Source organism: Ursus arctos, unplaced genomic scaffold, assembly GCF_023065955.2.
Source record: "Ursus arctos isolate Adak ecotype North America unplaced genomic scaffold, UrsArc2.0 scaffold_30, whole genome shotgun sequence".
Lineage (NCBI taxonomy): Eukaryota > Metazoa > Chordata > Mammalia > Carnivora > Ursidae > Ursus > Ursus arctos.
The window spans coordinates 19,721,554-19,745,055 of NW_026622986.1; the positions used below are offsets into that span (position 1 = coordinate 19,721,554).

Consider the following 23,502-nt stretch of genomic DNA (forward strand, 5'->3'; position numbering starts at 1 on the left):
TATTCATCATCACATTGAAATTTTAAAGAAGAAACACCGGATATAAGTCAAAGATGGTCTTTAATGGAGCTATTTTACAGAACAACATCACCTTAATTGACATAGTTAGTATCTTTCACATTTTGAATAAACTACAGACTTACAATAACACTCCAGCTAAACATAGGATATAAATGTCAACTAAGGTTGACAAGTGAGTATACATAGTAGTGTTCTGAATTACTACCGATGGTCCAAGTCTCAAGGATGGCTACACACCATCATGGTGGGCATCTCGATTTAACACTTACACCTCAATCCTTCATCTGTAGAATCAGAACTGCAGAGACTTGTATCTAGATGGCACGGTTCCTGCTCCATAGTCAATGTTTCTGGACATGGTAAAATTTCATCTGTTAAATTTAAAGATTGGGAAGAAGTGAGACATGGGTGCATCTGGGAAGACACATGTATTTCTTAAAATGTTAGCATTTGTTCTAGAAAGCACTCTCCAACCAACTCCTCTCTGTGGCAGTGTCTCCCCTCAGGCAACCCCATTACACACAGAGAGAGACAGAGACAGAGACAGAGAGAACAATACAACTATGCCAGTGCTTCTGGATTTTACCCAGATCTCTGTGGTGACTATCAAGCCCCCAAATCAAATCTTCCATGTTTCCATGGAAGTAACATGGCCTAATGTGGAAACAAAGAGCCTATTGTTCGGAGGATAATTGAACATGTGTCAACCATAACTAATAGGCTGTCCTCTTTAACTGGAAGTTGATCTACTGGAACTACAGTCCTTGCAATCTTCTCCCATGGTTCTGCTTTCCCCTTCACTGCCCTCCCAACACAGGGCTGGAAAGTGGACTAGGTATCCTTCCTGTCCTGTTGCCACTTCCAGACAATTCTCACTCTCCCCTCCCAAAATACTGAGCTGCAATCCTGACAAGAACCACAAGGCTTGGGTCAGCCACCACATGGGCTCTGGCAGGGGAAACATGCACCGCGAGCTCGCCACAAGCAGCATGGGCCCTGGTGAGTGCCCCAGGCATTTCCAGTCCAAGGCATCCCTGTGGATTGGTTGAGACCTCCAGGAAATTCACCACCTACCCCACCCTGCATCTGTGTGGCTGAAGGTGAGTGAGGAAGAGCCCACCACCATGCTGACTGAAAAGGCTTTCTATCTGTGACTATTCACTCCATTGCATTGTGGCCATCCCGCCACATTTTCCTTTCTTTCTTTTTCCTTCTTTCCTAGGAAGCTATTCAAAACCCTTTACCTCCTCCTCCCAATTGCTCCTTCCCCATCAGCATTCTCAGATAATCAAGTTGCTTCACATTTCACTGGGAAAATGAGAGGAAAGAGCAGAAAACTTCACAAGTCCCACCACCCATCTCCCATGTTTCTACAGAAAATTACCTCCACTTCCCTGTTCTAGGAATCATTCCAGCAATTTCCTCTCCTCTTTTACATCGGCAGGTTTCACTTCAGTACACAATGGGGCCAAAATTTCACCCTTCTTAAGAAAACCCTCTGACCCTACAACCCCCTCCAACTAACTTCACTAAGTTCTATTTACACTGACTCCAACACCAATCCTTCTCCCCACATCCTTTCTTGAACCTGTTCCAGTGAGGGTTTTTTATTTTTTTTAATGAGGTAAAATTCACATAACATAAAATTCACCATTTTAACCACTTTAAAGAGTACAATTCGGTGGCTTTTATATATTCACAATATTGTACAGTCATCACCACTAATTCCAAAACATTTTCATCACCCCAAAATAAAACCCATACTGTTAAGTCACTCCCCATTCTCTGCTCCTTCTCAGACTCTGGCAACCACCAATCTCCTTTTCATCTCTATAGATTCGCCTCTTCTGGATACTTCATATAGAATCATACAATATAGGGCCTTTTGTGTTTGACTTCTTTTACTGAGCATAATGTTTTCAAGGTTCATTCTTGTTATAGCACATATCAGAACTTTTGTTCTTTTCTCTACCCTTACCACTCCCCCAAAAGTGCATATATCGGGAATGAACTCTATATTGCTAAATCCAACATTTAATTTTTCCTCCTTGTCACATCTGACACGTCAGTAATATTGGACATAGTTGATCACTTCCTCTTTCCTGTAGCCTTTTTTTCACTAGGTTCTGATACATGATTCTCTCCTGGTTTTCCTCTTAAATTACTAGCTGTTCATTCTCAGTCTCCTTTGCTGTTTTTTTTCTCATTTCCTCTACATTACACAAAGTAACATGAGAATACCCCAGAGCTCAGTCCTTGGATCTCTTCTCTTTCCTACACCCACAATCTTGTTAATATCACCTCATCTTGTGCATTTAAAACACTTCTTAAATGCCAATGACCCATAAAATTATATTTCATGCCCAGCTCCACTTGACTCCAATATACATATCCTGTTTCTGTCTTGGCCCTTTCACTTGGAGAGCTAACATGTATCTTGGTAGAAATACATCTAAAACTAAACTTCTGATTCTGTCTGCCCAGACTTTATCCTCCTGCTTTTCTTCCCATCTCAGCTGGGGTGTGATAACTCCATCCATCCTATTTCAGGAAGAAATCTGGATCCATGACCCATCTCTCGCTCTTACCCATCACGACATCTATCAGCAGATCTTTGCTTTATCTATAAAATAACATCCAGAATCTCATTATGTCCTACTGCCTCTGCCTCTGCCACTGCTACCAATTCCGACTCAAGGGAATATCACTCTTTCTGGATTACACTAATAACTTCTTATTTTGCCCCCTTGTTGCTACCCTTGTCCCCTTCTGACCTTTAAGTATGTGAGTTAGATCATGTCTTCTCTGCTCAAAATTGTTACACAGGTTTCTGTCCTTCACAGAATAAATGCAGAAGCCCTTACCATGATCTTCCTCATACAAACCAGGATGACTCTTGCCTTAGGATCTTTGCATTTACAGTTCCTTCCAAAACCCATGGCTTTCTCCCTCAACTCCTTGGGGATTTTTTTTTTTGCTCATAAATATGTTCTCCATGTACCATGCCTGACTACTCTATATAAAACTTCATCTTACCTTCACCTGTGGCACTTCTTATCTCAGCTTTCTAGTTTACTGTTCTCCATAGCACATATCACCACTTGACATAAAATTTTATTTTTATTTGCTTGGTGTCTTTCTCTCTTTCACTAAAATGTAAGTTCCATGAACACAGGGGTTGCTGTTTGTTTTTTGCTGCTGTCTCCCCATTCTGAAACAACTCATGGCACAATGTAGGTGCTCAATATATACTTATTTAAGGACTGAATAAATACATGACCTAAGAACAATTCAACAAAATACCATAGATAGTATGTAAACTGTTTACAATTTTATTTGGAATAAATTGAATCAACTGGTTATAAAACGATTTATGAACAACATCCATAAGCTGATTTCTTATAATGGGAGCTTCTAAATGATGAATATGCAAAGCCTCTTGAATGCAAAATCCACTGAAAATAAAACTGCATATGCTATTAAGGGAGTGTGGGTAATAAACGAAGCTAAGATTGCACAATAACAATTAACATGAAACAATTAAAACTGTAATTTTTGTAGATTCACATAATAGCTGCAGATCTTCTGCCCCCTAGAGCTAAATAAATAAGTATTGGCCATAGTTCAACTAAATGTTGTATATTATCTCTAACTTTTCGCAATTTATACAAGACAAAAAACTCACAAAAGCACTGTAAACAAAAATAGCAAAATAGTCAAGTATAAATTACATGATATTAAAAATGTAGCTTGTGTCAATTGGTATTAAATATCTTTCATCAATGTTAACCATTATACTCCCTTCATCCCCCAAACTGGAATTTGCAACCATAAAAACAGCAGATGGGGGTATAGTTGACAATCAGTTAATCTCCTGGGTACCTCTTTTTATTTTAGTGCATTCAGTCTCAGAGCTCAAAACTATTCAATGATGTCAATTATCTATATTTATATTCATATGCATTTTTTCTACATTCCCACCTCCTTTCTTTCTCCTTACATTATACCACAATCTAGCTGCAGAAAATTGTTTTGGGGATTTAAAAATCCTCCATCCATGATACGTGTTCATCAGCATGAAGCTTTGTCAACCATTTTAAGGTCTCTATACCAACAAGACACATTTCCTTCAAATCTTATCTTGTGCAAACAGATTATGTAAAATTGTCCAGACTCTCTCTCGGATGGTACAGAATGAAGTCCAAGTCTCCAGGCCATTGCAGTACAAGTTATAATTGACATCCACTTTTGACTCCGGGAACTTTAGACAATTTCCTTGTCAATTTTCTTAAATTAGTAATGAATTTCAAAGAACGGTTATAGATCTTAAAAGGTAGCTAGAAGTTAATAAAACAATAAGGTAACTAGGTCCTTAGTTATTTAACTGGATAATAGGTATGCACCATTCAGGTTCTCATTAAAGGATGATTTGTGTATTTGGGGCCTTCATAAATGAGATGAAGGCAACATCCTGGCAAACCAATCTAAAAATATTCAGAGAATATTCACAGTATTCTGATTACGAGCCACAGCATGCAATCTTTATAAAAAATTATAATAAGCAATTTATTCAAAAATCAGTGACTAAACACATATTTATTCATAGTCACAAAGCTTGACTTTATTTTCATACATGCTACTTTGGTAAAGTCTAAAAAGATCTTTTGTTCAATGAATGTGCAGTGAATTTTCTTGGAAAAGGGCTGTAGTTAGAATGATACTGTTTGAAGGTGTGGGAATAATCTAAAAGATTTCTCTAATATCAGAAAAAGAATTTAGTTGAATTGTCTTAACTTACTAAATGTTCAGATACCATCAGGATACCTACACCGTAAGCACTTTTATAAAGTTGTTCACATTTTTATAGTAAAGAGAAATATATGCAGCAAAACAATAAAGATATGCTTTTTCTTTAAAGATAATACTACTTAGTAGTCTATTTGGCAGCTTCCTCACCATCAGAATTGTTTCAACTTTCAAAAGTTACTCTGTCTTCTTTAAATGTATTTAACTTACATATGGTAAAATGAATTCAGACTTTTGATTATCCAGTTCTATGAGTTTCGGCAAACATAGACCCATGATCTTTCAATCAACCAATACTCCATTTATTTAGTCAGATCTTAATGTCTTTGATCATTATGTTGCAGTTTTCAGAATACAAACCCAGCATATATCTGATTTATACGTAAGAATTTACTTTGATTGTTTTACAAATGGCGCCATTTTTCTAATTTCAGTTTCCAATTGTTCATTGCCATTGTATAGAAATACAATTGATTTTATACTGACTTTGTATCCTGCTACTATGATAAACTCATTTACTAATTCTAGAAGTTTTTAAAATAAATTCTATGATATTTTATCCATAGACAATGATGTTATCTGCAAATATGGATAGATTTATTTCTTCTGTTCCAATTGTATGCCTTTACTTATATGTCTTGCCTTATGGCATTGGCTGGGCTTTCCAGGATGTCATTGAATATAAATGGTAAGAGTGGACATCACTGCCTGCTTCTCAGTTTTAGAGGTGAAGCATTCATTCTTTCATAATGCATATGATGTTAGCTGTTGGGTCTTTGTCTATGCCCTTTATTAGATTAGAGATGTCCATAGTTTGCTGAGATTTTTAATTATGGCTGTATGTTGAATTTTGTCAAGTGCTATTTCTGCATCTACTGAGATCATGATGTGCTTTTCTTCTTTTGTCTGTTAACAAGGTAAATTACATTGATTGCTTTCCAAACATTGAACCAACTCTGCATCTCCTGGATGATCTTCTTTCTAATATATTACTGGATTCCATCTGTTAATATGTTGTTAAAGATCTTTTGTGATAGAAACATTGGTCTGTAGCTTTCTTTTCTTATAATATCTTGGTTTCGTTTTGGTGTTAGGGCAAAGCTGCCCTTATAGACTGAGGTAACAAGGATTATCTTCACGTAACATTTTCTGGAATAGAATGTATAAAACTCATGTTATTTTTTTTCCCTAAGTATTTGATACAATTTTCCAGTGAGACCATGTGGTCCTAACGTATTCTTTAATGGAAGATTTTTACTATGAGTCCTATTTCTTTAATAAACATAAAACTACTCAAGTTATCACTTTCTTCTTGATTGGCTTTTTTAAAAAAAAAATTTATTTATTTATTTATTTAGAGAGAGAACACGAGTAGGCAGAGCAGCAGGCAGAGGAAGAGGGAGAAGCAGGCTCTCTGCTGAGCAGGGAGCCAGATGCGGGACTTGATCCCTGGACCCTGAGATCATGACCTGAGCCAAAGGCAGAGGCTTAACCAACTGAGCCACCCAGGATCCCTCTTGATTGGCTTTTGATCATTTGTGACTTTCAAGGAATTTGTTCATTTCACATAAATTGTTGGATTTATGTGCGTATAGTTTTTTGTAGTTATTTCCTTATTCCTATTATCTTTTTAACACCTGTAGAGTCTTTGGTATTAGCCCCATTTCACTCCAAATTAGGTAATGTGTATCTTCTTGGTCAATCCAGCTAGAATTTATCAATTTTAGTTACCTTTTCAAAGAACCAGCTTTTGGTTTTGATCATTTTCTCTATTACTTTCCCACCTTAAATTCCATTATTTATTGTCTTTATATGCATTATTTTCCCACTGCCTTATTTAGCTTTTATATGTTCTTCCTTTCCTACTTTGATTAGATGGATAGTTAAATTTACTGGCTTGAGAGCTTTCTTCTTTCCTAGTAAAAATTTTATATCAATTATTTTTTTCTAAGCACTGCTTTAGCTATGTTACACAAATTTTAGTAAGTTATGTTTTCATTTTCTTTCAGCTCAAAATACTCTGCTATTTCAAAGTATGTTTTATATAAATGTGTGACATTTAATTTCCAAATGACTGTGGATGTCGCAGATTTGTAGTTTAATTTCATTTTGCTCAGAGGATATATTTTTTACCATTTCAATTGTTTTAACATTCTGAAGGTTTGTTCTGTAGTCCCAGTAGTACTGCTAAGCCATACTGGAGACTGGAAAATTCAATAACGTTATCTTTATTTAATATTTTTATACTTTGTTCATCATTGATTTTTTTCATTAATTGTGAGCTTTTAATATGTGGTATTAAAATATTATTTATCTTAATTAGTGCTCATCTCACTCTGCTCAGGCTGCTATAATAAAGTACCATAGATTGGATGGATTAAGGAACAAAAATTTATGTTCTCACAGTTCTGGAGCCTGGAAGTACAAGATCAGGGTGTTAGCATGGTTGGATTCTCATAAGGGTCCTCTTCCTGGCTTGTACATGGCTACCTTCTCACTGTGTCCTCACATGACAGAGGGACAGGGAGAGGGTGAGAGAGAGGGAGAGAGAAAGACATGGGTGGTGAGGATGGAGACGGAGAGGGTTGGTAGGGGAAGAGAGAGAGATCTCCTCTTCTTACAAGGCCATAGTCCTTCCTGTCATATTAGGACCCCACCCTTATGATCTTGTTTAATCTTAATTTCTTAAGACACTATCTCCAATATAGTCCCATTGGAGGTTAGAGCTTCTACATTTGAAGTTTGAAGGGGACAAAATTTGGTCCATAATAACAAGTTTTTAGTGTCCCCTTGAATTCTGCATCTGCGGGCATATGTCACTTGCCTCCCTATAGTCTTGCCACTGGGCCCATGCTCTAGTCTATCTTAGTGAATATTCCACATGCACTTAAAAAGAGGAAGTTTTAAATCACTGCTATAATTTTAAATTATTTTTTAAATATCAATTATTTCAAGTAGGTAGATAATTTTTTCCCTTTCCATAGATTGCCTTTTCATTGTGTTGATTGTTTCTTTTGCTGTGCAGAAGCTTTTTAGTTTGATGTATAGTCTCACTTGTTGATTTTTCTTTTGTTGCTTGTGGTTTTGGTGTCACATCCAAAAAAAAGGAAAAAAAAAGTTGCCAAGATTAATGTCATAGAGATTTTCCCTTATGCTTTCTCTACAAGTTTTATGGCTCCAGGGCTTATGTTTAAGTCTTTAATCCATTTAGGGTTAATTTTTGTTAGTAGAATAAAATAAGAGTCCAATTTCATTTTTCTCCATGTGGCTGTTAGTTTTTCCAACACCATTTATTGAAGAGACTATCCTTTCTTCATTAAGTATTCTTGACTCCCTATCAAATATTAGTTGATCTATATAGTGTTTTATTTCTGGGTTTTCTATTTTCCATTGGTCTATGTGTCATTTTTTATGCCAGTACCAAACTGTTTTAATTAGTGTAGCTTTGTAGTCTAACTTAAAATCAGGAAGTAGGATGCCTCTGGCTTTGTTCTTTCTCAGGATTGCTTTGGCTACCTGGGGTCTTTTGTGGTCATACAAATTTTAGGAGTTTTTTTCCACAGGCTTTGCAAATTCTTGCTGATTTTTTTGGTACACTTTTTCCATTATTTACTGAGAGATGTGTATTCAAGTCTCCTTGTATGATTGTAGATTTGCCTATTTCTTCTTTTATTTCTTCATACTGCTTTTAGATACATACATATTTAGGACTGTTCTGTCTTCCTAGTGAATTTACCCCTTTATCATTATGTAATATCCTTCTTTATCCCTATTAATTTTCCTTGTTCTGAATCACATCTTGTTTGATATTAATATAGTCATACCACCTCCATTTAATCCCTTTACTTTTTAAAAATTCTTTATTTACTGTTCTTTTTTTTAAAGTGTATGTTACATTAGTTTCAGGTGTACAACCTAGTGATTCCACAAATCTATATATTATCCTGTGCTCACCACAAGTGTAGCTACCATCTATTACCATACAACACTATTACAGTACCATTGACTATATTCTCTACACTGTACCTTGATATTATCCTCATGACTTATTCATTCCATAACTGGAAGCCTATACCTGCCACTCCCCTTCACTCATTTTACCAATTCCTCAATCCCGCCTCCCCTCTGGCACCCATCAGTTTGTTCTCTGTATTAATGGACCTATTGCTGCTTTCGGTTTATTTATTCATTTGGGATTTATTTATTTATTTATTTTATTCTACATACAATTAAGATCATATGGTGTTTGTCTGTGTCTGCCTGACTTATTCCACTTAACATAATACTGTCTAGGTCCATCCATGTGGTCTCAAATGGCAAGGTCTCATCTTTTTTTATGGCTGCATAATATTCCATTTTGTGTGTGGGTGTACACACACATATATATAACCCACATCTTTTTTATTTATATTCACTTAGGTGCTTCCATATCTTGTCTGTTGTAAATAATGTTGCATAAACATAGGGGTGCATATATCTTCTTGAATTAGTATTTGTGTTTTCTTTGGGTAAATACCCAGTTGTAGAATTATCAGGTCATATAGTATTTCTATTTTAAATTTTTTGAAGAATCCCCATACTTTTCCACAGTGGCTAAACCAATGTACATTCCCACCAACAGTACATGGGCGTTTCTTTTCCTCCACACCTTCACCAATATTTGTTATTTCTTGTCATTTTGATTTAGCCATTCTGACAGGCATAAATAATATCTCATTGTGGTTTTTGATGTTCATTTCCCTGAGTGATGTTGAGCATCATTTCATGTGTCTGTCGGCCATCTGTATGTCTTTTTAGGAAAAATGTCTATGCAGATCTGCCCATTTTTAATTGGATTTTTTTTTTAGTGTTAAGTTGTATAATTTCTTTATATATTTTGATGATTACATCTATCGGATATATTTTTAGAAATATTTTCTTCTATTCAGTAGGTTGTCTTTTAATTTTGTTGCTGGTTTCCTTAGCTGGGCAAAAGCTTTTTATTCTTGTGTAGCCCAAATGGTTTATTTTTGTTTTTGTTTCCTTGCCTGAGAAGACATATCTAGAAAAACACTGCAGTGGCCAATCTCAAAGACATTACTATCTATATTTATTTCAAAGAGTTTTATGGTTTCATGTCTCACATTTAGGTCTTTAATTCATTTTGAGTTAATTTTTGTATATGGTATAAGTGGTCCAGTTTCATTCTTTTGCATGGAGCTGTCCAGGTTTCCCAGCAACCATTTATTGAAGAAACTATCTTTTCCCCGGTGTATATTCTTCCTTCCTTTGACATAGATTAGTTAACTATATTTGAATCCCTTCACTTTTAATTAATCTATATCATTATTTTTTAATGAGCTTTTCTAGTCAAAATGTAGTTAGTTCTTATCTTTTATCCAATTTGACAACCTTTGACTTCTAAAAGGAATACATATACCGCTTATATTTAATGTAATTAGTTTATCATTATAACTAAATTAGCAATTTTATTATTTTTCAGTTTGTGTCCTCTGCATTTATTATACTTTGTGCTCTTTAGCACCACCCTGCTATCATTTCTGCCTTCCCTATCGGTTTTCCTTTGTCTTCTAGTGGATTATTTCAATATTTTAATATTTTTATGCTCAATTTTAGTGTATCTATTTTCCTTTACTTATATCTGTTAAGTGTTCACTGTAGGGATAATAATATGCATACCTCAGTTTAACAGTCTACATAGAGTTTGTTAACGTTTCAAATAAAATGTAGAGGTCTTAAAGCTATGGACTTCTACACCTCCAACTTAATGATATACTTATCATATGTATTACATCTACAGACTTTGAACCCACCAAACAGATGTTCAAATATCTGCTTTCATGAGTCCTGTGTACATTAAAAGTCTTTAGAGGAGAAGATCATTCCATTATATTTACTCTGATGTTTATGACCTCAATAGTTCTTTCTTTATTCCTACTGAAAAAATTTTCCTCTGGCATTTTTTTTTCAGGTGGAAAACCTATCTTAGCATTTCTTTTAGAGTAGATCTTCCAGTGATGAATTCTATTAGTTTTTTTTCATCTAAGAATATCTTTATTTTACCTTAATTCCTGAAGGATATTTTCAATGGATGTAGAATTCAGAGTTACTTAGTTTTAGCATTTTAAAAATGCATCTCTGTATTCTGGCTTCCATACTGATGGGAAAACTACAGTCTCTACAGAAAGTGTAGAGACTACAATCTCTCCTAAGCAGAGACTTCACTGGTTACAGATGAGAAAGAATTCATATGTTACAGAATTAGCTCAGGAAAGCCTCTATAATTGTTTGCTAGGGCTGCCAAAACAAAGCACCACAGATTTGGTGACTTAAACAACATAAATTTATCTTCTCATGATTTTGGAAGCTAGAAGTCTCAGAAAAAATCACATTAGATAGCTTGAGGACATACCTTCACTTCTGATGTTAAAACAAAAGCCAAAATATAATATATATTCTTAGTATAAATACAAGTATTGCTAAAAAAAAAAAAGTCTCATAATAGTTTATTTAAATCTCTGTTCTATGAAATGGAGTGCTTGTAGCTCAGAGGAAAGACGAATTTACTCAAATTCCCAAATACTTGATACTTAAATAATTGCACATGTTCCATATTAAGTCATTTAGTCGACAGATATTTATTAAGTGTTTGCTCTGTGCTGGAGATCCACAAAGGAATAAGATACTAGTAACTGTTTCCTCAAGAAACTTAGTGTTTAGCTATGAAAATAAATCAATATGGTGTGTGTGTGTGCATGTGTGGGGGCGGGTGGGAGTGTGGAGGGAATTTTCTGTAAGAGAAGGCTTCCCAGAAAAGATACCTCCACTCAGTCTGCTCAGTCTGGAAGAATAAGTAGTAGGAGGACAGCCAAAAAAAAAAGAAAAAAAAAAGTCATGAAATGGGCAGAGGGAGCAAGGTTTACAGATACCCAAGAATAAGATGATACCATGTTGCTGAACTCCCAAGCAATTTGTTCTGGCCAGGGTCTGGGAATTCTTGGAGGACTGTGAAGGAGGAGGCTTGGCTAGCGTGCAAGAGCGGGATCATGGTGAGCCTAGAAATTTGAATTCAAAAGAATTCATAAGAAATTTGAATTCTATCTTGGAGATGATAAGAGTTATTGATAGGTTTTAACAAGTAGAGATTGGTCATACTTGTATGTTAAAAAGTATAATCTGGTGGATAGGAGATAGTACTGGATAGTAGAGTTGAATAGATCGAAACCAGAATTTTTAAAAATCCAAGGGAAAAATACATACTTAAATGAAATCACAGTTGGATAAATAATAATAATAATAAATAAGAGGAGACAATTTGAAAAATGTAAGGACATGCCCTCACTACTATTTTTTAACTAAATTAATACAGGGGTAACAAAGGGGGAGAATGATTTAGGAATGAATCTTGGCTACTGAGTGAGACCAGATGTCAATAATTTAAAAAGGGAATATAGACAAGGGAACATATTTTGAAAGAAAACTGGACTTCACTTCTAAGTATGCCGATGTTGAGTTTCTCTGGAAAATATGTTTGCTCACTCAGCTCATAACCTGTTCTCCTTGCCTGCCTCTATTACAGGGGCTGAATCCAAATAATCAATTGTATTAGTCTGCCTAACAACCAAGGTACCCGCATGACAATCATCTAGCCAGTGGCATGGCCCAAAACATTGCCCTTTCTCATTTCTGCCCTCCTCCTGCCCTGGATGTGAGATGCATAGAACCTCAACAGTCATTTTAAGAATACAAGGTACCAAGCATGAAGCAAATACCAAGGAAATCCCTTAGTCCTTGACTTTAACAGCATCAGAGTTGAAGAATCTATGTCATAACTGTCCATCTCCTCTGTTTTCTTAAGTCACCTAAGAAAACTCTTTTCTTGCATCCAGATGCATTCATAACTCTACCCTCCACTGAAGTAGATTCCTGATGGTGACGTCTGGAAAAGGCTGAGTCGGCTCTGCTTACGTGTCTCAGATGCACCTGATCCTCAGCATCAGGACTGCATGAGACTGAAACCATTCTCTAATCAGCTGGAACTCTGTCCCAGGGCACTAACTGCCAAGAGCAGGAATCAACATGAGACCAAGCCATGTGGTTCCCAAATGCTAGTTGGTTTTGTTTTGTTTTGTTTTTTAAGAGCGAGAGAATGCGTGCATGGGGGGGGGGGGGCAGAGGGAGAGAGAAAGAGGGAGAGAGAGCAGGCTCCATGACCCTGAGATCATGACCTAAGCCCAAATCAAGAGTCCAGTGCTTAACCAACTGAGTCACCCAGGTGCCCCAAAACCTAGTTCAGTTCTTAAACCTGAGGTTGGTTGTCTTCACAAAAAGTCCTGAGAACCTTTTTTAAAATGCAGGCCCCACCCTCAGTGATTCCCATCTAGTGGTCTGGAGTTAAGCTCAGAATCAATCACTTCTCTTTGTGATTCTGGTGATTGACTAGGGTTAGTCTATCATTATAGCCTCTGAACTTGACTAGAGAGAATCATTTGGAAATTTAATGTTACATAATATTACCATCTCTCACATTCTTACCATTTACAAGATGCAACTCCAAGCAAATGTCAATCCTATTCCATGACACTTCATTCTTTTTCTCTATTATTAATCCTCATGATGCTTTGTTTTCCTCCCAGAAGTTTAACTATGCCATCAACCCTCATCCTATTTGAAAAACAAAAAACAAAACTCCCTGCACCCTCACCTTCAAAGAACATACTGTGTGACCTTACCTGAGTACTGGCTTTTTCCAAAAAGAGACTACTTTCTTTGCAATCTCCTGAGGGATGACATCCTTTCCCAATGCCCCATAAAACACAAGGCCTAAAATTAAAGTCGCCACTCTTCTAAATCTCCAATGTTGATTCATGTATTCTTCTTGTGTAGAAATGTCTTGGCCCATGACCTCCAACTTACTGCCCTGGGTCATCCATGCATCCATATTCATGGAAGACTTCAGTTTGGGATTTCAAAACCTTCTCCAGCCCCAAACCTTGTGATGTTGTATAAATTTAATAACCATGGGAAGGCTACCCAATAACTTTGCTTTAAAATTCATGCCTGATCTTCAGTAAACTTTATTTCCACACCACCTCAAAAACAATATGGCTGTAACATTATCTGGAACTATTTTCTTAGACATTATAGACACCAATATTTTTCTTTGAACATGACCTTTCATTGAATGTCTGACTTTTTGTGCTCTCCATCCTGTGACTACTGCTTTTTCACTTCTAGAGTGATCTTATAGAGCTCTTTTAAATGCTTACTAAAAACCTGGCATTTGTCTTCTGAATATTTATTATGGTCCATCTACATTGGCCTTTGTCCCACTAGATGGATCATGGGTAATTAAGGAAATGGCCTTGGTTCTCTGGTCCAAAGATGGAGAGAAAGGTCGTCTGTGAAATGATAGCAGAGTCCTATTACAGGCGATGTCAAGTCCCCAGCACAACCCCAGCATGGTCCTGTGTACATTTGCAATGCAAAGTCTCAATGGCAGAGGCCAGGTCCTAATTTTCCTTACAGTGAGGAATGTCCAGCCAATAGCTGATTTCATTCCTTATTTTTTGGGGGGGTGTGATTAGCTAGACTGAGCAATACATAGGACTTAGCTGGGAACCATTTTGTTTGGCAGACCTCAGTTTCTGCAGAAACTACAAAAATAAGATATATAAAGATGCTGCTGAAGGGATCACTGTTACGGACGAGCTGCCTCCTGACAAATCAAGCATAAGCTGGCCGTGCTCTGGACCCAGGAATACCGTCAGGGTAAGAGGAGAGAGCATGAGGGGAGACTGAATGACAGAGCAGTCAGTAGTTGTGTCTGCTTTGCCTGTGGCAACAGTGTCTTCTATCCTGATCTATTGCTTGCCTTCCAATAAATCCCACAAATGTTACCTTCTGTTCGTGAAAAGGCATTGAGGTTTATACTTCAATTTTTTACTTCTAGGAATGGGTGGAGTTTACAGTCTGCTCCCTTAAAGTTCTCCATTTCAATTTATCTATATTTTGATTTATCATACAGTGATTTCTTACCTAAAATATACTGAGAACTGATAATATAAAGATGAAAGAAACCTTTTTGTGTTCCAGGGTGGAAGGATCTGTCAGCAGCTCCTATAAAACCCTACTATGGTCTAAGTGGCAAGAGACACATTCCTATAAAGCTCTTATCATACCAGCAGAAGTGCTTTTTAAAATCAAAGCAGAATATAGGCATCCTTTATCAAGATTCCTTGGTCTCCTTTAGGTAGATCAACTCACCTCTTCTGTTTTTGAAATACAATTTACCGCAACTACCATATCTTTGTGCCAAATTAGAACTTAGAAATCTCTCTACAAAATAGCTATCTTTATTATCTGTATCATACTTTGGTATAATAACATTTTCAAAGGAAAAAATCTATCAACTATCTATAATCGTATATATGATTCTTGTGTGATCATTAGACTAAATTAATTTATTCTGACCAATTGATAATTCTAACATTAAACTTTTCTATTGAGAACAATATGCATGGTGAATTGAATAGTATTCAGTTAACATAATCAAAGGACGAATATGGATAATTTTTTGGATCTGATATATGTGGCTTATTGATCTAGTTGTTTCAGTCTAAATAGAAAATAGATTATAATCTCTCTCCATTTGTGTCTTTTAGTGAAAGAGTCAAATCAAGTCCCCAAGGAGAAAATTTCAAGACTGGACAAGCCAGTTTTCACCTAATCTCCTAAGGGGCAAGGAGTTCTCTTGGTGAGATTTAACTAGCCACTGTAAACATTGCTATAAGGTTTCAAATCTGAGACTAAATTACCCCTTCGACTCTTTATAGCATCAGACTCAGTGGGAAAATAGCCTATTTTCACTTCTGGCATAAACCTAGACATTGTTATACAATGGAAAATAGCCCACTTTAAAACATCAAGAAAGAAAGAAAGAAAGAAAGAAAGAAAGAAAGAAAGAAAGAAAGAAAGAAAGAAAGAAAAGAACAGAACGAATTACACAATGCTTTCATTTCATTCAAAGAATGAAAGTCATTACACAATGTTTAAAATGCCCTGAATTTATATACAAATAAGCATCAAAATGAGAAAAAGTTCTTACCATTTGCAGGCAAGCAGCCTGAACTGAAAGATATATCATCAATAGCTATGACTTCATCCTGTTCAGGAGTTGAAATTATTTGACCTTGAAAAACAACCTGCACAAGAAAAACAGAGCAAAAGCACAAAGCAAGGAATATCACTGTCTCACAGTCTTATAGCATAGAGCCTACAAATAAAAAACATGACACTTCCTAGAAACACTTGGTGACCACGCCAATTCCAACTGGAAAGAGATTCATGCATACACCCTCAAGGACAAGAAAATATAGTCATCTCTGTATCTCAAATGTCTACCATAGATTATGTAACGTGTTTATGAAATGAAATAATACTCATCTGGGTTTTACCATCTACTCATCTCTGTTTGCTTCGGATGTGTTCATACTACTTAGTATTTACCAGCTCTGGGACCCAGCTCCATTTTGATCTCTAGTTCTTGGCATTTTGCAACTATGCCCCATTTCCATCTCTGGTTCTCTAAATTTTGCCCACAGACTTGCCTTGGATGTCCTCCTGCTTATCCTTCTGTGCATTTTCTGCCATTATGTAAACAAACCTTGGGGCAGTGACTAAAAATGGTTGTGCAGTGACTTACTGTTAAAATGAGTGAATGTGAGGGGTATCTGGGTGGCTCAGTCGGTTGAGCGTCCAACTCTGGATTTTCCCTCAGGTCGTGATCTCTGGGTGCTGGGATTGAGTCCTGCATTGGGCTCCATGCTCAGTGAGGATTCTGCTTGAGGATTCCTCTCTCCTCCCTCTGCCCCTTCCCCCACTCACGCTATCTCTCTCGCTCTCGCTCTCTCTCAAATAAATAAATAAATCTTAAAAAAAAAAATGAGCGGATGTGATATTGTGATGTGAATCCAGCCCAAGTCTGCAACAAGAGGAAATACTCTGGTGTAATAAAGCTGAGAAACTTAGGAAGAAACTACTCTCCAATTTTCTAGTTACTTAAATCAACAGAAAATTGGTGCGTTGGTGGAGAGTATTATCCCAACCTCACTAATGAATACCAGTGATGCTTGAGGCTTAATTCATAGATGCATTAAACTGTGTGCATTGTTCAGCCTTGCTTATAATATAAGCATTTTATTATTTCAGAATGTCAGCACTGCTTTTTAGCTTGACAACTGATCTGCATACAGTAGACCCTAGCAAATCATTTTGCCATGCCACACTCTCTTTACAACATGACGTACTGATGTATTTCCTTTCAAACCAGATGTTATCTACTAGACTATTAAAAATGTGATGTGAAACATCCACAACTTATCGAATAATATGTCAACACGTAGCCCTAAGAGAGTCATCTTTTCTTCACATAAAACAAAATAACCAGGTGACTACTTGTAAAGCGGGACTGTGCTGGAAAAGGCTTATCAAAGATTGTTGTGTAAACAAAATAATCCAATTGGCATCCGAAGAGATGAGCTCTGATTATATATTTGAAATAGAAAGTTTGAGGAAAAACAGAAGTAAGATGGGAAAAGTACTTGGCAAACAGTAGTAACCAACTCCAAACGTTTTTACCACCGATTGTGTGATCTCTGGTAGAGACTAGATCTTTCTGGGAATACACATATGAAAGTAGATTAATAGTGACTAACCTCAAGTAAACCACATCTAGAAGACAATAGTTACAAAGAATTTAGTCTCAAGGTTTATTTGTAGCACCCAGCAGATCAACTTCTGCAAAATTCTTTTACAGTGTAGTAGTATCAGAATCATGAATAAAATGCGAGAGCTTTACATGCATACTAATTGATTATTTTCTCAGTATTTTACTTCACTCCTTCTCCCAGGATTTTCTATAAGCCTAACTACTTGGTTTACAGTTTTAGTCACTCTTTACAGTTTCTAAAAATTTAGGTTGTAGACTCCATTTGGTCAGAAAATTAATGGATATCTTTTCCTAGTTAACATTTTAATATTACTTCCGATACTAATATAGTTTTGGTTATTAGATTTGGGCTACTCTTTTTTTTAATTCTCTCTCTCTCCTTTTTTTTTTTTTTAAGTAGGCTCCATGCCCAGTGTAGAGCCCTACATGGGGCCTGAACTCAGGACCCCAAGATCAAGACCTGAACTGAGATCAAGAGTCGGATGCTTAACTGACTGAGACACCCAGGTGCCCCAATTTGGGCTAATCTTAGTCATGAAATAATCTTATGTTTGTATAGGTTTAAGATTTAATGAATGACTCTAGCTGTATAACAGTTATACTGCAAACATCCTGCATCCCTTGTGTGACCTAATTTACAAACATTTAAAATTGTGTTGCAATTTTGCTTTGCTGTTCACTTAAAAGTCGTTTCCGAGAGAAAGAAAAGACTTACATAGGGATGATTTTATCTGAGGGCAGTAGAGCACAGTGATTAAAGCATGTGTTTGGAAACAGACTACTTGGGTTCAGATCACAGCTACACCACTTAATAGCAACAGGACATTAGAGAAGGTACTTAACATCTCTGTATACCCAGTTTTCTTCTTTGTAAACAGGTACTGATAAAAATAATAAGTTATTGGGGTGCCTGGGTGGCTCAGTTGGTTAAGCGTCTGCCTTCAGCTCAGGTCATGATCCTGGGATCCTGGGATTGAGCCCCAAATCTGTCCTCCTTCGGGCTCCCTGCTCAGCGGGGAGTCTCCTTCTCTCTCTCCCTCCACCCCTCCCCCCAGTTCGTGCTCTCTCACCAAGTGAGCTGTCTCTCTCTCAAATAAATAAATAAAATCTTTAAAATAATAATAATAAGTGATTACTTATAAGATTTATGCAAGGATACATGAGTTATTTCACATATATCAGCACTTGGTATATAGTTAGTATTAAGTCTTACTTCTTGCCGTAACACAGAGTTATTATAAAGTATTTAAGCTATTGTGTGAATAGGGTTTATAGATAAAAAAATCTATTCTCTATAGATTAAGATTTTATCCTTCTTGAAAGCCTTTTCACCTGTTTTTGCCAAGCTAAGAACACACCAGTGGTAGCCATATTTAAAGAGAGAAACAGAAATAAGTGTGAACTAATCACCAGTCTCTTCCTTTTTTCTCCACACTCTCTTCTCAAACTCATTGATCTTCAGGGTTTCAACTGTAACCCAGACTGATGAAACACAAATTTACATCACAAATGTCAATTGCCTTTCTGAGCTTTCTGCCCATATCTCCACAGCCTGCTGGACACTTTCACCAGATGACACAAATTCACTTCTAAGTCATAACATTTTTTCCCCTCACACTGGACCTGTCCCATGACTCCTATTCTCTGACAATGGTACCAGAAGATTGCCACTTTTCAATGCTCAAAACTCCAAAGCGGCTTGCAGAATCACATTATCTTCCAGCCCCTCACCGGATCCATCAAGACCTGTGAAACCCTCTCTTCTTTCCATTCCTACTTCCGCTTCTGTATCTTCACTCCTGATCTAATGAAAAGGTTTTTAAGTGGTCTTCTCACCTTCGATTCTCTCCATCGGAGTTTGCAATATGTATACTTGCTTGATTCAATTAAATTATATGTTAACTCGGTCTAACTGAATGAAAGTTAGTGTGAAAATCAGCTGCCATTTGAGCCCACTGGTTTAGTAAGAGGAAATGTTTTTCTTAGGGAGAACACTATTTCTCTAAATGTAGGGAAATTCACCAATGGATCTGTGTAGCTATAAAACTTAAGACCCATCAAACATAACTCAATACTTGAGTTAAATATATTTAAACAGAAAGACTTTCCAGAGATTTTGGTTGGAATCCTGAAAAGGATAGGTTGAACTAGCTCAAGAAAGTGGAATCCTAAGATATTTTTTTTTAAAAGTCAGGTCTAGGGTCAGAAGCCATGTTTGCATATGGTAGTTGTACTTCTAAGAAAAGTGAGGTCTAGCATTCTTTGTTTTCCCCTAAACTTTGACAAATAAGTTTTTCCAAACATCCACCTCATTTTAACTGTATTAGGGGAAATAAAGTGAAGAGTACCAAACTAGCAAATAAAATAACACAGATAAGGAAGTTAGAAGTTTGGCACCATCACAGAAGTCAGGTATGGGCTGCACTGATGTAACAGTAAATAACAGACAAATTGCTTTCACCCCAAACATTTTAAGAGAAGACGGCCTCTGAGGGGGGCAAGGGGTCAGTGCTCAAGAGCTTAAAATCTTCAACGAACCTTCGACAGTAGCCGAATGGACATAAACTCACTTGGACAACACCTGTAACTGCATGAACAGAAACTTGGGGTTGTATTTACCGTACTAAGGTTTTCTTAATCAGTAGTGTACATTTCATATGTCTCAAGCAAACATGTGAAATACAAAAACATGACAGTAATTTTTGCCATCGTGTGTTCACACAGTGAATATTCTTGACTTATAAGGGAAAATGACTCTGATTACGATTTAGAAAAGTTTGAGAGTAGAATTTTTTAAGTAAATGAGTTGTATTTATTTTACTTTTGTGAATAACTTATCTTTTGTCTGTGTTAATAAAATCTATTGTTTCTGAATACGAGGCTGCTAAGAACTCTTTGGCATGTCGAAATGGAATATCAACAAAATGACAAGTAGATAATAGCATATTAAAAATGTTTCAGTATCTTTTTAAAATTCAGGCACTGACTTCTCATTTACTTTGAGAATCCAAACATTTGAGTGAAAACCACAGTCAGTGATATACTTAGTAATACAGTATTCATTCCTTTCCTATCCATAAAACCAATACATAAGCGCCCTCAAGAACAAAGAAAAGGAGAGTGAGGGAAGGTTTTACTTGCATCTGAGACTGAATTTCTGCTGTATGTGTAGCCTGGTTTAGTCTCTGCTTCTGCAAATATTTTAAGACAATAGCAAAATTAATTCCTTAAGTCTACAATTTTGAGAAATGCAATTGCAGGTAATCAGCAGCATAATGTGTAATAATGTTGTTTTATCCAACACAGCAGGCAAAAGAATGTTTAATGAGTCACCTGCAATATATTTGGCCAAATCTAGAAGTTGGATTTTTTTCCGTCTATATTTTACAAATCTTTATAATGCTTTAACATGATAAAAAAAAAGTTATCATGGCTGAGTGAGTAAATGAGATGTGAAATCAAAGTATACAGGGGTCTAATCTGGATGGAATTTAATAGGTTATTCCACTGTCTGAAGTTCGTAATCCTCATGAGAACAGTGGGGTGAATTATAGTTCTGATTCAGAAGACTGCCATGCAGGGCCAATAAAATAATATATACAAAGGACTAACTGTAGTGCATTACATATAGTAAGTGCTCAGTAAATCCTAGATGTTACTACTCCTTAAACATCTTCAGACTTTCTTAAATGCTTTGTTGACTAGATGCACACACACCATTCTTTGTCATGTTGCAGTATTCCCTCAGGAATGAATGGGCTTCAGTTTTATCAAGGCATGGACCTCGCACTTTACAGATAAAGGTGATAAAACCCCCACAAGACAACAACCAGATCCAGAGGCTTTCTCAACAACCCGTGCTAAGCCGCGTCCAGCTGAAACCCCAATCTCTTATTTGGATATTTCTAAAGGAAGCATGAATGGCTTTAAAAGTGTCCGAAGGCAGCACGGAGGGAAAACTGCAGAAAACAGAGTAATTCTCGGAGGCTTGTGAACTGATGAGGCAGCAGGTATGTCCGGAGACGCTGATTACAAAATGCCCTCAAATAAGCCTCTTGCTAAAGGTTTTCAGGATGAAGCTACGAGAGGCTGGTGGGCAGTAGGACAAGCACAGAGCATCTCTGTGGCCCAGCTAAACAAAAGCATGTGAACATCTGCTCTCTTGCGGACAGGGCAGAATGAAAGCATACCGGCGCTCTTAGAGATTGGTGTAGCCAAAGGATCCCAAGAGAGTCATAGGGTTTCCTACGTTTTACAAAGCCTCTAGGGTAGAGGCGCTGTTTTCAGATCAGCAGTAAAGTGTTCTGGCAAACAAGTTAATACACTGCACATGCATCTGCTTTCGCTGACGCCGCTGCTGCATTTTAAAGCACTCAAGTGAATAACCTCGCTGCCTCAGCTACAGCCCGACGGCCCTGGAGGTGATATATTTGGGAGTTGTAAGTTTTATATTTAGCTGTACACCTATTTAATCATCAGCCCCTGCAATGTGCCATTTGGGAATGGATGCCTGGGAAACACAAGGACGTTATTTCAAAAGGTTTAACACACAAGACTCAGCAGGTTCCAGCTCCCCAGTGTCCAAATGTCCCATCGGCCACTCACCAGTAAAGACCTTGACCTTAAGGTGGAGACAGAGATGAGAAGGCACAAAGCTTGGCAAAGAGAGGTTAGGATTCTTTCACCATCTACTCTGTTTCAAAGTGGGAAAAGATGTGTAACTGCTCAGAAAGTTTACACACAGACAAAATCCCATTTCGGTCATTAGAGTTTATGTGAGCATACAGACAGAAGGGACTTCAGCAAGTCCGTCCTTCAGCATCCAGTCCCTGTGACTCAATCCCCTCAAGAGCCCTGTTGGCTCTGGTCTTGTGGCTCTTTTGTTTTGTTTTGCTTTGTTATTGAGAGAAGACAGAGAGACATAGGGGAGAAAGAAGAGAAATGTTAAGAAATAAACTAGGGACGCCCAGGTGGCTCAGTGGGTTGAACACCTGCCTTCAGCTCAGATCATGATCTCAGGGTCCTCAGATCGAGCCCTGAGTCGGGCACCCTGCTCAGTGGGGAGCTTGCTTCTTCCTCTCCCTTTGCCCCTCCCCCCTCCACTCATGCTCTCTCTCTTTCTCTCTTTCAAATAAAAAATAAATAAAATCTTTAAAAAAAAAAAAAAGAAAGAAACTAGAAACTTCTCTAGTGGTTAATGACACCTGAATAGCCACAACAAATTAGATGCACTATTGGTGCTCAAGGTTCTCGGTCTGCACACACACACACACCCCAAATCCAGAAACACATAGTCTCCTTTCCACATGCCCATCGTTAATCTTCCCCTTACAAACCATCTATCAGATAAGGGGTTAGTATCCAAAATATATAAGAAACTAGTACAACTCAATAGCGAAAAAAAAAAAAATACAACACAAACAAAATAGAGAACATCATTCCAAAGATAGACATCATTCCAAAGAAGACATACAAATAGCCAACAGGTACATGAAAAGATACTCAACATCACTGATCATCAGGGAAATGCAAATTGAAACCACGATGAGATATATACTTCACACACACCTCTTAGAATGGCTGTTATCAAAAAGACAAGAGCTAATGTGTTTGGAAGGATGTGGAGAAAAGGGAACCCTTATTCACTGTTGGTGGGAATGTAAACCAGTGCAACCATTATGAAAAACAGTACGGCAGTTCTTCAAAAAACTCAAATTAGAACTACCATATGATCCAGCAACCCCACTTCTGGGTATATAATCAATAGAATGAAATCATTACCTCAAAGGGATTTGCACCCTCATATTTATTGAAACATTATTTACAATAGCCAAGACATAAAGAACCCAAGTGTCCATCAACAGATGAATGGATAAAGAAAAGAAAATGTGGTGTATACACACAAAGGTATTATTCAGCCAAGAAAGGAAAGAATTCCTATCACT

The 23,502-nt window shown here is 37.0% G+C and overlaps 1 protein-coding gene across 1 annotated transcript in view; it reads right to left on the reverse strand.

Annotated features, from left to right (window-relative positions):
- MALRD1 (MAM and LDL receptor class A domain containing 1) overlaps positions 1-23,502 on the reverse strand; it is a 731,799-nt gene that overhangs the window by 674,136 nt on the left and 34,161 nt on the right. Inside the window, exons 5-6 of the mRNA XM_057304733.1 lie at positions 15,935-16,031; positions 291-392 (exon numbers count right to left, since the gene is read on the reverse strand). Of these exons, the coding sequence (XP_057160716.1) occupies positions 291-392; positions 15,935-16,031 (199 nt within the window). The remainder of the gene's footprint in view (positions 1-290; positions 393-15,934; positions 16,032-23,502) is intronic.